Raw genomic sequence first — 13,417 nt, 5'->3', positions numbered from 1 at the left:
CGGTGAAGCGCGCGTCGAAGCAGCTGGTGGAGAAGTACTTCACCAAGCTGAACAAGGACTTCTACCAGAACAAGCGCCTCGTCATGGACGTCACCATCGCCCGCTCCAAGAAGCTGAAGAACAAAATCGCCGGCTACGCGACGCACATCATGAAGCGCCTCGCCCGCGGCCCGGTCCGCGGCATCTCGCTGAGGCTGCAGGAGGAGGAGCGCGAGCGGCGCATGGACTACGTGCCGGAGGTGTCGCACGTCGACCAGGCCATCCAGGACGGCGTGCACGTCGACAAGCAGACGCTCAGCATGCTGAAGCGCATGGAGACTGGACTGCCGCGCCACGTCACGCTCGCGCCCGTTGCGGTCCCCGCCAACAAGAAGGGTGGCCGCCGCCCGCCGTTCCGCAAGTGAGCAGGTGCGTGCATGCATCTCTGTTGGTGTGATTTTTTTTGCTGGCCGATCTCTACTTTATAATTTTTTTTTCTTTTCCGTTAGGCGAGTTACTTCGCAAAGTAATAAAGCATAAAACCCGTGCCGCGTTTCTGCGCTGCTTGCCCCCTCCCCCTCTTCCTTCTGGAGGCGCCTGCCGCTGCTTTGAGTGTTTGCTTGCGACGTATCCCGCCCGCTTTTTTTTTTGTGTGTATGTGTTTGCTCGCTCTCTCCTTCTCTCTATCCTCTGGCCGCGTTGCCCGCACCGCACACCGGCGGGCAGAGGGAGGCGTGGGGAGGTGCAGCAGGCGAAGCGGCATGCGGGAGTCGGATCTCGCGGAGCTGCGGGTGCTGCCGAAGGTCTTCCCGCGGCACCCGTACGCGCGGCACACGGCGGGCCTCGGCGCCGGCGAGAGCGCCACGCCGCCGCCCGCGTTCAGCACCAACGGAGTTCTTAACGTGAAGGTGATCGGCATCTACTGCTCCCGCCGCCCGACAGGCGAGCCTGGCGCGGCAAGCGCGGGGGGAGGCGACGGAGTCACGAAACAAGTCGAGAGCGGGCAGGAAGAGTCGGAGGCGGTGTCGGCCAATGAAGTTCTTGGCGGGCGGCGTGGGGAGGCCGCGGGAGGTGCTTCCAAGCGACACATTTACGTCCGGGTGCAGTTCAACAAAGTCCTCGTGGACACCGTGCCGCTGGAGGTGATGCGGGAGAAGTACCCGCAGGTGCTCATAGACTACCTGCTCTCAACGGCCGTCTGGACGTGACTGTGCCCCTCTCCTCCCCCTCCCCGTGCCTCGGCCGGAGCGTAGGGTATTGGAGGGGAGCCGAGTGACCGGAGTTGTGCGTCCCGCGAGCCGTGTGTGTGTGTGTGAGTGTTCTTTTTGCTCGTTTGTTGTTGTGTTTCCGCCTTTGCGGCTTCCCTTTGGAGCGGTTTTCTTCTCCTTTGCTGCATTGCGGCTTCTGCAGGCCTCACTGCGGCCGCCGGTCTGGAGGCGTAGTTCGCCACACTAGCTTGCAGGGAGTGTTGTGTGCCGTGTGCGCGTGTGCCCCCTGCCTGTGGTGGGCCTTGCGTCCAACGTCCGTCTTGTTTCTCCCGCCTTTTCCTCCACACATACACACACGCACGCGTTGGCGCAATGAATGCAGAGCGAAGAAGCGAGAAGAAGGAAACCACCGCGAGGAAGAAGATGGCGGAGGAAGAGGGAAACAGCGAGCCCACGCTGAAGACGCACCGCTGGGAGACGGCGTCGGGTGCCCCGGTGCCGCTGCCGACGTCCTCCCGTTGGGGCGCCGGCACCCCGCGTCAGTTGGGCGGGGACACGCCGAAGGTTCTCGTGAGCGCCGAGCTCTCAGCGTGGCGCGGCCACTCGACCCCGACGCCGAGCGCCTACACGGTGGACTCCGTTAGGACCCCGACAATGCGAGGGCAGGGCGGGCAGACACCGACGTTTGGCGCAGGAGGCGGCGCCACCCCGACGTTTGGCGGCGCCACTCCGATGTTTGGCGGCACCACCCCGATGTTTGGCGGCGCCACTCCGATGTTTGGCGGGGTGACGCCGGCGGCGGGCATGGCGTTCGGCGTTACCCCAAACCTCCAATTTGAGGGGACCACGCCGGTGCAGTCACGCTTCGCCGGCGGGGACTCGCAGTCGGCCATCACGGCCAACATTGAGGCGCAGGCGCGGAAGCTGGAGGTGCAGTGGCGGATGAAGAACAGGCGGCTGACGGAGGAGTACCTTGACTCCATTCTCCCGCCCGAGTTCAAGCTCGTGGAGGCGCCTGCGGACTACAACCCGCCACCGCCGGAGGAGCCAAACTTCTACGAGCTCGCCAGCAAGTCGCTGGATGTGTTTGTGGTGAACCAAGGCAGTGACGCCGCGGCGGCCGTCACCTACGACATTCCAGAGAGCCTGGGGGAGGGGATGCCGCAGATGAAGCCGCAGGATGCCCCGGTGTTTGAGATGCTTCTCAAGTACCATAATGTCAATCCCATCCCCGATGAGGTGCTGCCGTCGTACCTTCTCATGAAGAATCTTTTCAGGATTAAGAACGGCGACACAAACCAGCGTCGTATTGCCATGCGATTCTTGCTAGATAAGGCGCGTGTCTTTGGTAGTGAGCCACTCTTTCAATTCACGTTTCACGTGTGGCGATCCAGCAGTCTTGATTTGCAGGAGCAGCACTATTTTGTGGACCTTGTCAAGGGCGTGATTTCGCGGCTGCAGAAGGAGGTGCGGAGCTCCACAAAGGAGATTGTGCACATGATGGAGGTCCTCCTCTCCGCCCAGGAGGCTGCTGTGCGGGAGGATGGCAAAGACGTCCTCGCGCTCCTCACCCGCGTGGTCGGCTACGAGGCGGTGTTTGAGGCGATCAAGGAGGACTTTGCGCACGCAGAGAACGGCGTGCGCCGGCACACGGCGAAGGTGGTGGCCATCGTGGGGTACGCGGTGGGGCCGGCGACGGCGCTGCAGATCATCCACGGCATGTCTCTCTCCCCGGTCGCGCTGGCGCGGCAGACGTCGGCGCGCGCCATCACGGAGTTGGCGTCCATCCTCATGCACGCCATCACCGGCGAGCTGGTGGAGCTGGTGCCCATCTTTGAAAAGCTGCTGCGGGATGAGCCACGCGTCAAGCGTGAGGCCGCCAACGCCCTTGCGCACGTGGCAGACGCGACCCACCCCTACGGCATCGAGGAGTTAACGCCACTGGTGCATATCGTGCGGGAGGAGTGCAAGCGTGGCATCGGCAGCACCGCAGGACCGTTTGTGCGTGCCTTTGGTTCACTGGTTCCGCTCATGGCGCCGTACGACGCGCAGAAGTACACCTCCGACATGATGCCCACCCTGGTGAATCAGTTCAACACGCCGGAGGATGAGCACCGTCGTGTCTTGCTGCAGGTGGTGCGGCAGTGCGTTTCCGCAGAGGGTGTCACGGCAAACTTTATTCGCGACGTCATATTAAAGCCCTTCTTTGACGGTTTTTGGTCCGTGCGTCGCGTGGCTGCGGAGCGCAAGACGGCGGCCGCCCTGGTGGAGACGACCGTGGCGCTCTCGAAAAAGCTCGGCAGCACCGAGATCCTGCAGCACCTGGTGCAGGACATGAAGGACGAGAATGAGCACTTTCAGCGCATGGTCATCGACACCGTGCGACGCGTGGTGCGGGCGGTTGGGACGGTTGGGGTTCCCGACACTCTTGTCGCTCTGCTGCTGGACGGCGCCATCGCCGCGGTGAAGCAGGACGAGAGTGGCCTCAACCGCGTGGTGCTGGAGGGCCTCGCCGTCATCTGCAACTCGCTTGGAAAGCGGCTGAAGCGGTACCTGCGGCAGGTGTTTGACCTCATCAAGAGTCGTCGTGACATGCCGGGAATGATTCGCATGCAGGCGGCGGAGCTGGCCGCCCGCATCGCACACACCGTGAAGGAGGCGGAGGGGATACTTTTCCTGCAGGATCTCGGACGCAGCCTCTTTGACCGCCTGGAGGACGATGAGGCGGCCGTGATGAGTGCAAACATAAAGGCTACGCGTGCCATTTTGCTGGAGCTTGGGGCGGCGAAGTACCAGCCGTCTGTCAAGGAGCTGCTGAAGAAGCTGACGTACATCATCCGCAACCGCAACAGTAACGTGCAGCTGAACACCATCTTACTTATTGAGGAGATCGCGACGAACTGCGACGAGGACGTGGATGCCATTCAGCTGCAGGAATTAGCCACCAAAGGGCTCTTTGAGCTCCTGGACGCCGATCGCCGTGAGACCCGTCGGGCCTGCACCCGGACGTTTGGCGTCATTGCCCAGAAGATTCGCCCCTTCGCCATCATTCTCGAGCTCGTCGATAACTTCAAGCAGGACAAGCGCAAGATTCGCATCTGCACCGCCGTGGCGTTGGCGGCCATTGCCCGTGAGTGCGGCCCCTTCACCGTTATCCCCTACATACTTAACGAGTACAAGATAAGCGAGGGGGAGCAGGTGGCGACGATTGTGCAGCACGCCGTGCTGAAGGCAATTCGGTACGTGTTTGAGGCCATTGGGGCCGTGGGGAAGGAGTACGTCTACCCGCTCATCCCACTGCTCCTGCGCGCCCTCACGGAGACGGAGATCCAGCACCGCCGCATGGCCGTCGAGGCCTGTCGGGCGATCACGATGGCGGTGGCCGGCAACGACGGGTTTGAGGAGGTGGTGATTCACTTCCTCAACTTTATTCACCCGAACATCGTGGAGCTGCTCTCGCGGAATGAGTCGAAGATTAGCGAGGAGCGGCTCAAGATGGTCACCGCCGTCGTGAGCTTCTACGAGGCGGCCCTCCTCGTGGTGGGGTCCGCCAGGCTGTTGCAGTACCTGCTGCAGGGACTTTTTCACCCGGCGAAGAAAGTGCGGGACATCTACCGGCGGACGTACAACATGATTTACATCGTGAGCCCGGAGGCGCTCGTGCCGTGCTACCCCAGCGTGGGCGACGCCGACGAGCGTCTACCCGCCCGCCACGAACTCGAGGTGATCCTGTAGGAAGCGGGCGGTGGAGCTCCCTGTGTGTCTGTCTGCGTGGCGAGTGCCGCCGTTCCGCCGCACACTTCCTGATTTTTGCCTTCTCCTTTTTTTTTCTCTTCTTCGCGTTTTTTTTGTTTCTTCTTCGTCTGCCCCGAGGGGGTTAAGTATCAGCAACCAGAACTGGAGGGAGAAACACAAAACTGCGTCGTTTCACGCCGCCTTCCCCACGTCCCTCCTTCTTCCACCGTCGTTAGCCTTCCGTCGCCTCACCCCCTCGGCTGCTGTTTGTTTATTTTATATTACTACTACTACTATTGCAGTTGCCGTTGCTGTTTTTTTTTGTTTCCTGGCGCTGTTGCTTTATTTTCCTCCTCTCTCTCTTTTTTTTGTTTTTGTTTATCAATGGCTTCTCGTGCGTGCGTTCGTGTGTTTGTGGGCGCGGCACCGCAGTAGGAGGGCGACGAAGGCTACTGCACACACGCACGCACACACACAACAGACACTCACACACACACACACTCGCATGCTTCTCGACGTCTCAAAGGCGCCGGGCGAGCACACCGCCCTGGACGACATCCAGGAGCTGCTGAAGGCCGTCGCGTACACCGGGCAGAGGCAGAAGATCGGCGCGCTCAAGGCGCAGTACAACAACCTCACCACGCTGAGCATCTCCACCCCGTTGGTGGTGGCGCTGCAGCACGTCACGTCGCTGACGGCGTCGTACAATTGCCTGAGCACACTGCAGGGTTTAGAGGCCTTTGCTTTCCTGGAGTTTCTTGATCTGAGTCACAATTCACTGCGTGTGCTAGACGCACACTCGACTTCCATCCTGCGCCGGCTGCGGTACCTGCGGCGCTGCGACTTCTCGCATAACGAACTCCGCCTCATTGACCTCGACATGCCGCTTCACGGCAGAGTGACGGAGGCGCCAGAGGAGGATGACGACCTCGACGCCGTGACGCTGGATGAGCTCACGGTGCTGAACCTGTCCCACAATCAGCTCATCGACGTCCCCGACTTCCGCTGCATGCCTCTGCTGGAGGAGCTGCACCTGGAGCACAACCGTATTGAGTGCTTCACGGACCTTGAGAACCGCCTCCCGCTCGTGGCGCTCACCTCCTTGTCGGTGGCCTGTAATGCACTGCGGACCCTGCAGGACCTCCTTCCCCTTACGGTGCTGGCGGAAACCCTCAAGGAGCTGGCGGTCCGCGGAAACCCCTGCATGCACAACGGCGCCGTCGCCAAGGGGTGCCCAGTGCGGCCCTGGCTGCTCTGGATTCTGCCGCAGCTGGAGACCGTCGACGACGTCCCCCTCACCCCGGAGGAGCGGCAGACGGCGGCGGTGATGTTCCGGCAGCACGGCGAGCTTAGCCACGAGGCCATAGCATTGATGAACAGCCACCAGGAGCTGCAGCTGGAGTCGTACCTGCAGAAGTTTGCGCTCCCGCAGGCGCATGGCGGGCGGCACACCGCCGACGTCATGCCGGGAACGAAGATGGAGCAGCCTGCGGCTTCCTCGCGAGAGACGGGCGCATCGTTGTCCTCCTCGCTGGGAGGCACGGCGACGCGCCTGCCAAACGTGTCAAGCGCCCCCAGCGTGGCCGCCGCAGCCGCCGGCGAGAGTTCGCTGCGGCCGCAGTCCGCCATGACAGTTTTGCCGATGATGCAAAAGAAACTGAAGCAGCTCTCAAACGTGATGGAGGTGCTGTGGAAGGAGAGCATGACGCGACGCATGTTTGCCACCGTCGTGCTGCAAAAGTACGTGCGTGGGTTTCTCACACGCCAGCGCCTCCCAGCGCCCGTGCAGGAGAGCTGCGCACGCATTAGAAGTAACCTGCGCCGCGCGTTTCGTAGGCAGGGGTGGGCTCGACAACCGCTGCAGCCGACGGCGACGGCGATTGTGAGTAGGGGCGAGGCGCACCGAGACAACAACAACAGCAACGGCAGCGACCCTAGTGAGCAGGCGGTGCTGGTGAAGCAGGTGCGAGCGTTGGACTCCCAGGTGCGTCAGATGTGGGGTCTGATGGGGGAGCTTCGTGGCATGCTGAACCAGCGCCGCCGCGCCGCCGCCGTAACGATTCAAAAGTACTACCGCGGCCACGTTGATCGGAGGAAGTGGAGCCGTCTCAAGAAGCTCTACGACGAGTTTGTAGACTCCTTGCGCCCGGAGGTGGTTCTGATACAACGCGCGTGTCGCGGGTACCTGGGCCGCCTGCGGCTTATGCGGCGCCGTGCAAAAACACTGGGGCTGCGTCTCCTGCAAGCGGAGGTTGTGGAACTGCGCCGCACCGTCGCGGAGATGCAGGCGCTTATGGAGCAGAGCCGGCGGCGGCAGCGGCTGGAGCGGTACGCCGACCCCGAGAAGGCGATGGACGAGATCGTCTCCACGTACACCGCCTCGCGAGCCACGCCCTCCGTTGAGTAGGAACCGCACACACTTCGAGACAGCGTGGCCTCACACCCGCGCGGCAGCGAAAGGAGGGGAGGAAACAAAACGAAGCAAATCAACATGAAAAAAAAAAGGCGCGCACATAAATATTATTATTATATTATATACACACGCACACACACATGCGCAGGACGAAGCGACATCGCTGTCTGTGGCGCCACGTTTTTTTTGGGGTATTTAACGGACACACGGTGAATGCGCAGAGGTGTGTGAACGGATCTTCCAGGGGCTTGCAAGTACCGCGCAAGTGGCCGTCGTGTGTTGGTGTGTCCTGTTGGGCCATTTCAGAAGAAGAAGAAAAAAGTGGGTGAGGGGGATTGACACGACACCCCCTCCCTCCTTCCCACTGAGGCGATCACCTTCTGTTATGATTGTATCATTTTTGTTTTGTTTTTGTATATGTGGTACCCTCCTCCCATTCCATTCACCACGCGCTCAGGTGCCGGTGACACCCACCGATTCTGCTTCTTTTCTACGGGTTGTGGTGTGTGCGCGTGCTTGCGCGTCTGAGTGGCGGGTTGGCCTGCGCTCCTTATTTCTGTGTGCGTGCGTGCGTGTGTGTGTGTGGAGGTTGTGTGGCTTCGCTGGTGTGTGGTACTCTTCTTTGTTTTTGTTTTTACCCTTGCCAGCCTTCTGCGCCCTGGCGGCCTACTTTTGCATATATTCCCCTTCTTCTCTTACTGATGCTACTTTTTTTTCTTTTTTTTGCAGCGGCAGTTCACGCGTGTGTGTGCGTTTTTTTTTGGTTTGTTTGTTTGTGGGAGCAGCGACCACAAGACAGAAGCGCGGCGAGAAGGCGCTTCTTTGGGCCTGCGTGCGTGCGAGAGCGTGCGTGCGAGGCGGTCGGAGGCCCTTTGACGCACCAAAGCCAGCGCGCAGGAGGAAAAGAATGGTGGCGACGCTGAGCCACAACCCCGTTCCGCGGGTCACCAACTTCTACGAGAACAGCCTGAAGCAGCTCAGCGACATCCAGCAGCGGCAGACCGGGCTTCTCATCGGCGCCGTGGTTGCGGATGCGGCGGCGCGTGGGCTGGACGGGTGCTCCGCCGAAGAGATCGCCGAGTTCGAGAAAAGGCAGGCGACGTTGCACAGCGGCGGCGGCGCTGAGGAGGAGTCGCTTGCGTTTGCGCTGGCCGGCCCTCCGCACCCTTCTTCGTCTCCGCCGCCGACGGGCGCGCTGCGGCACCACTCCTACACCTGCCTGCTCCTGCAGCGGCTTCTCCGCGTCATGGCCGCCGCGCGAGGGGATTTTCCCGTGAGTTACGTGAAGGACAGTTGGGTTTCCGTCGCCCGCGCGCACCCGCAGTGTTTCGCGGCTGAGCATGCCTCGCTGCTGAACGTGTTGGGGGTTGTTTTGTCCCTGCCGGTGATTTACCCCTGGACGGACGACGCGACGCTGCGTGCGTACGCGGCGCCGTTTATCGACTTCCTCACGGAGCCCCCGGCCGCGGGTGCGGCGACGGCGGCGCGCGGCGCTGTGCGGGCGTACGCCTTCTCTGCGCTCGGCGTCGCGCTTCGCTGCCTGCAGAGCAACCCTGATCCGCTCCGCAACGCCGCCATCGTAGCGCCGCCGGGGACGGCGGACTTGTTTCCCGACGATCTCGCCTCCTTTGCGCCTGCCTGGCCGCAGGACGCGCTGCTGTCGCAGGTGCCCGACGCCGGCGCCGCGGGCCCCGCGGCCGCGCCCTTTCCAGCCCGTCCTCTCGCGCGCGACGTCTGTGTGGCGCGCGAGGCCCTCGTCGTGGCGAGGCGCGCCCGCTCCTTCGCAGACGGCGTGCGGATGGCAATTCGGCTGGGCGGGCCCGTCTCTCAGCGGAGCCTCCTCGTTGGCGGGCTGCTCGGCGCCCGGCTGGGGGTGCGCCGGGTCCCGCCGGAGTGGCTCAGCGCGACGCACGACCACGGCGCGCTGGCCACCATGGCGATTGAGGTGGCGCAGTGGAGTTGGAACCCCCCGCACCGCTAAAGGGGCAACTAACCGGCCGCAGCCCCTCTAATCCCGCACGCACCTGCGCAACGGCGGCGGACACGACACGCGCTGCAGGGAATAACCTGCATGCACGACTTCTCTCCCCCCTTTTTCTTTTCCTCTCTTCCTATGTATGTGTGTGTGCCCGTGTGTGCCGCTGCCTACTTTGTATACACGTCGCTACGTATGCGTGTGTTCCTTTTCCGCTCTATCCTCGTTGATTGCGCCAACAAACACGACACACAAATACACGCACGAGTAAGTAGGGTTTTTTTTAACTCCTATATATATATATTTTTTTTTTGTGTTTTATTTTTATTTTGCTCAGGTGAGTGTTGGGGGTAAGCGGAAGCCGAGGCAGTGCGAAACACACCACAGCACGGAGCTTAGGGGCGGGTGGGGATGAACGCCACAAGTCCGCGGAGTGCGGTTGGCTTCCGTCGTAAGAGCACGCGGCCGTCGGTGAGTCTGAACGGGACGGCGCCCTCCAGGGCCACGATGCAGGTCCCCGGCGTTCAGGGCGCGCGTCGCCGCAGCAGTGCCTCGCGCTCCTCGCTCCTACCACCACCCGTGCAGCAGAGGCGGGTGCAGCGGGATGCGGAGCTCGTCTTGGAGGAGGCGCTTTGGCACCTCTGCGGGGAGAACGCGGAGGAGACGCTGGACAACCTGCTCAGAGTCATCTCGATTCGTCGTGGCGGGGCACTCTCACCGCGAAAGGGGCGGCCGCTGTGGCAGCGCGTCCAGGCCATTGTGGTGGTTGCCAATCAAGAGGCCATCCGTCGCATGCAGACGGCGATTCCGAGCGAGAGGGTTCAGTTTTTCTTTGACAAATCGCTGCATTTATTGGAGTTGCCGTCCAAGAAGCGTTTCCCGTGGAGAAAGGACGAGTTTGCCACCTTTCCCTCACTTCGCAAGCACCTTGTTGGGGCAACGCTGACCAACAAGGCCGTTCTGCAGCACACTTCGGGTGAGTCCCCAGAGCTCGTCGTGCAGACGCTTCAGCAGGCCCTTCGGGAGCAGGGGGCGGCGTTCGCCACCGCGGTGCTGTACAACCTGGCCGTGCTTATGGTGTCCGTGCAGCGGTTTGACCTCGCCAGCAACTTCGTTGCCTGCTGCAGCGAGTTGGTGGAGGCGTGCCTGCGCATCGACCTCGCGGATTGTCCCGGGGCCTTGTCCCTCCTCAAGGCGTACCGCAAGGGCGTTGCCACGCATGCCATCATGTGCCACCACCTTGTCGCCGCCCTCGCCGCCTGGTGCAGGCTGCCGGACGTGGAGAAGTACCACTGCCAGCTCGCCGTCTGCTGTGCCCAGCGTTACCTGGAGCCGAGGAGCATGCTTGCCATTCGCTGCAACCGGCGACTGGCGACGGCCAGGGATGGCAGCAGCGCGACGATGATGAGCGAAACTGAGCCGCCGCGGCTGCCAATGCTCCACGACGACTTGTCGCTCGTGACGGACTCCCTCTTTATTGTCTTGCTGGAGCGGGCGGAGAAGATGCAGACGCCGCCGAGGCTCGCGAACTACGTCGCCCAGTTTTCGTCCCGTGGACGGTCGCCCGACTCCCAGAGGTCCGTCCGGCTGCCGCCGATCAAAGACAAGCGGCGGCGCTCGGTGGGGCGGCGGCAGTCCTCCGGCGCCCAGGGCAGGCGAGCCTCAGCACAGCGGCGGCAGTCTTCCTTGCAGGGCGGCCCCGCCTCACACCCCAAGGGCAATAAGGGAGCCAGGGCGAAGGCAGGCTCCGAGTCCCCACCGGCACTGACGAGTGCGGTGCTGGAGTCACTCCGAAAGGAGCGCGCCGCGACGCCGTTGCGCGAGGACGACCTCTTCGGCATAGACTTTGTCACAAGGCCGGGGACGCCACCCATCATCACCTTCGTGCCGAAGCCGGCGTTCAACTGCTACAAGCACCTGAGGAGGGAGCTGCGCCGGCTTGTGCGGGAGCTCGGGGAGGAGGTGGGGACTGCGGCGTCGACTGCGGCCTCCGCCGTGGCCGAGTTTCGGGAGTCGCTGGGAGGCAGGAGCTTTCGTGAGAGCGTCGCCCCCGAGAGCGGGCTGGCGTCTCCGGGCCCTGAAGAATACATGCGAATCATGGACAGGAAGCTGCGCCACCTCTCGCGACTTCTCCCGGACGAGGAGTTTGAGCGAAAAGAAGGCGCGGTTGTGACGATACAGAGTTTCTGGCGCGGCGTCGTGGACCGTCGCGAGTACCACCGACGCCTTCCACTGGTGCAGGAGGTCATGCGCAGGCGCGAGGCCGCCGAGATGATTCAGTACGCCTTCCGCAACTACTGTGCCACGAGAGCGCCCATACTACTGAAGAAGGAGCTCCGCGCACATCGCGTTCTGGTGCAGCGGGTGACGCGTGTTCAGTCCTACCTGTATCACAAAAGAGGCGTTGAGGAGACCGGGAAACGGACGGTGGCGTCACTCAAGCGACTCATTGCCGCCATGCTGGAAGTACGCCGGAGAAACGCCGCTGCTGTGCGTCTACAGTCCTTCTGGCGTATGTGCCTGGCGTGGGCCTGGCTGCGCCAGACGGTGGCGGCAACCCTGAACATTCAACGTGTGTGGAGAGGGCACCGGGGAAGGATGCGGGCGAGAGAGGCACGCGTCCGCTTTCGCCTGGAGGAGCAGCGGCGGATAGCCAGGCACACAGCGGCGGCGCGCCCGATTCAGCGATGGTGGAAAAACGTCCTGCTGCTGCGGGCGTGCAAGGCCATTGTGACGCGCCGGCAACGCGAGGTCGCGGCGTACCTGCAGGCGACGGAGCAAAAGTTTACTGCGGAGTGGGAGCGCATCAAGCACCTCCCAAACGTGGAGCTCTGCGTCATAAATATACTCTCGGTGCTCCGCGGCTTCCACTGCCGCGTGGAGCTCGCACGCCAACGGAAATTTACGCACATTATCCGACGCTTTCTTCTGCGCATTGTGCTGAAAAAGCGCGGGCAACGATGCCTGCAGCTCCTGCGGGAGGAGCGGCAGGCGTCCCGCGCGCTGCGGCGTCGGCGGGAGGAGGTGATGGACGCTGTTCTCCGTATCCAATGTGCCGCTCGCCGCTGGCTTGCCTCGCGCGTGCGGGCGGAGCTGTGGGCCGAGTTGCAGCGGCTGCATCATCAGGCTCGTGTTATCCAGCGCGCCTACCGTCGCCACGTGGGGCGACGCCTGCTGCAGACCGAAAAGGCCGAGGCGGCGTTTGAGGAGGAGAGGCGCATGATGGGTCAGCTGATGCACTACAGTGCCTCCAAAATTCAAGCCACTTGGCGCATGTATAGCGGTCGACGGTCGCGGGCGGAGTTCCTCGCCTTTATGCGAAAAGACCGTCACGTCTTTTCGTCTCGCATTCAGAGGGCCTGGAATGCGTACAAGGCACGTCGTCAGTCCGATTGGCTGCGGCTTAGCCAAGGCGACAAGCATCGTCTACAGCAGGAGTGGCAGCGCCAGCTCACGGCTGTCATCCGCATTCAGTCCGTTGCACGCATGTTTCTTGCGCGTCAGAGGCTGTTGCGTGAGGGGCTGACTCTGCGGCCCACGCCGGCGTTTTTGAACCGTTGCGCACGGGGCATCCAGTGCGCTTGGCGCCGCCACGCTGCCTACGAGTACGTGCAGCAACTCCGTTTCTCGCGGGCGTACTACGATCAGCAGAAGATAAATATAGAGACATTGCACGTCTTTGCGACAATGATCCAATCCCTGGTGCGGGCCAAAATTTTGAATCCGCGGCGCGTTGCGGCTCGCCGTCTCGAGTTGGAGGAGGACGACGAGGAGCACAAGAGGAAGCGGGAAGCGGCAATGCGATCGTCCTACGCCGCCATCATAGCAGAAATGGGCATGCGCCGTGCCAGGGGTGCTCCTGTCGAGCCGCGGCCAGCTGAGCCTGCGCCTCTTGTGGCGTCGGAGGAGTGTGAGCCTACTGCGGTCGAGGCGGAGGAGCCTGCGCCTCTCGTGGCGACGGAGGAGTGTGAGCCTACTGCGGTCGAGGCGGAGGAGCCTGCGCCTCTCGTGGCGACGGAGGAGTGTGAGCCTACTGCGGTCGAGGCGGAGGAGCCTGCGCCTCTCGTGGCGACGGAGGAGTGTGAGCCTACTGCGGTCGAGGCGGAG

At 62.6% G+C, this 13,417-nt stretch overlaps 6 protein-coding genes across 6 annotated transcripts in view, besides 7 other annotated features; all 6 read left to right on the top strand.

Annotated features, from left to right (window-relative positions):
- On the top strand, positions 1–404 carry Tco025E_03368 (small subunit ribosomal protein S17e; the record flags this gene model as incomplete). Its single annotated transcript, XM_029370287.1, has 1 exon — positions 1–404. A coding segment is annotated over one exon (404 nt), but the record flags the coding sequence as incomplete, so codon positions are not given.
- A 336-nt stretch (positions 405–740) lies between these two features.
- On the top strand, positions 741–1,187 carry Tco025E_03367 (uncharacterized protein; the record flags this gene model as incomplete). Its single annotated transcript, XM_029370286.1, has 1 exon — positions 741–1,187. The coding sequence occupies one exon, from the start codon at positions 741–743 to the stop codon at positions 1,185–1,187; it is 447 nt and encodes a 148-aa protein (XP_029229559.1).
- Positions 1,188–1,279: 92 nt separating this feature from the next.
- Positions 1,280–1,324: a microsatellite.
- Positions 1,325–1,559: 235 nt separating this feature from the next.
- On the top strand, positions 1,560–4,922 carry Tco025E_03366 (putative splicing factor 3B subunit 1; the record flags this gene model as incomplete). The annotated part of the gene is made up of 1 exon (XM_029370285.1): positions 1,560–4,922. One exon carries the CDS (start codon positions 1,560–1,562, stop codon positions 4,920–4,922), a length of 3,363 nt encoding a protein of 1,120 aa, XP_029229558.1.
- A 293-nt stretch (positions 4,923–5,215) lies between these two features.
- Positions 5,216–5,264: a microsatellite.
- A 113-nt stretch (positions 5,265–5,377) lies between these two features.
- Positions 5,378–5,423: a microsatellite.
- A 4-nt stretch (positions 5,424–5,427) lies between these two features.
- Positions 5,428–7,329, top strand: Tco025E_03365 (putative leucine-rich repeat protein (LRRP); the record flags this gene model as incomplete). Its single annotated transcript, XM_029370284.1, has 1 exon — positions 5,428–7,329. The coding sequence occupies one exon, from the start codon at positions 5,428–5,430 to the stop codon at positions 7,327–7,329; it is 1,902 nt and encodes a 633-aa protein (XP_029229557.1).
- Positions 7,330–7,892: 563 nt separating this feature from the next.
- Positions 7,893–7,931: a microsatellite.
- Positions 7,932–8,078: 147 nt separating this feature from the next.
- Positions 8,079–8,112: a microsatellite.
- A 49-nt stretch (positions 8,113–8,161) lies between these two features.
- Positions 8,162–8,190: a microsatellite.
- Positions 8,191–8,242: 52 nt separating this feature from the next.
- On the top strand, positions 8,243–9,316 carry Tco025E_03364 (uncharacterized protein; the record flags this gene model as incomplete). Its single annotated transcript, XM_029370283.1, has 1 exon — positions 8,243–9,316. One exon carries the CDS (start codon positions 8,243–8,245, stop codon positions 9,314–9,316), a length of 1,074 nt encoding a protein of 357 aa, XP_029229556.1.
- Positions 9,317–9,605: 289 nt separating this feature from the next.
- Positions 9,606–9,641: a microsatellite.
- An 80-nt stretch (positions 9,642–9,721) lies between these two features.
- The window catches only part of Tco025E_03363 (uncharacterized protein), a gene marked incomplete at both ends in the record, with an annotated part of 4,434 nt that continues 738 nt past the window's right edge, over positions 9,722–13,417 (top strand). Inside the window, one exon of the mRNA XM_029370282.1 lies at positions 9,722–13,417. This exon is cut by the window's right edge and continues 738 nt beyond it. Within this exon, the coding sequence (XP_029229555.1) occupies positions 9,722–13,417 (3,696 nt within the window).

Source organism: Trypanosoma conorhini (genome assembly GCF_003719485.1).
Source record: "Trypanosoma conorhini strain 025E chromosome Unknown Tco_14.4_contig_00150, whole genome shotgun sequence".
Taxonomy (NCBI): domain Eukaryota; phylum Euglenozoa; class Kinetoplastea; order Trypanosomatida; family Trypanosomatidae; genus Trypanosoma; species Trypanosoma conorhini.
The sequence above is the reverse complement of the archived record's forward strand: the minus strand, read 5'-3'. Positions and strand labels throughout refer to the sequence as shown.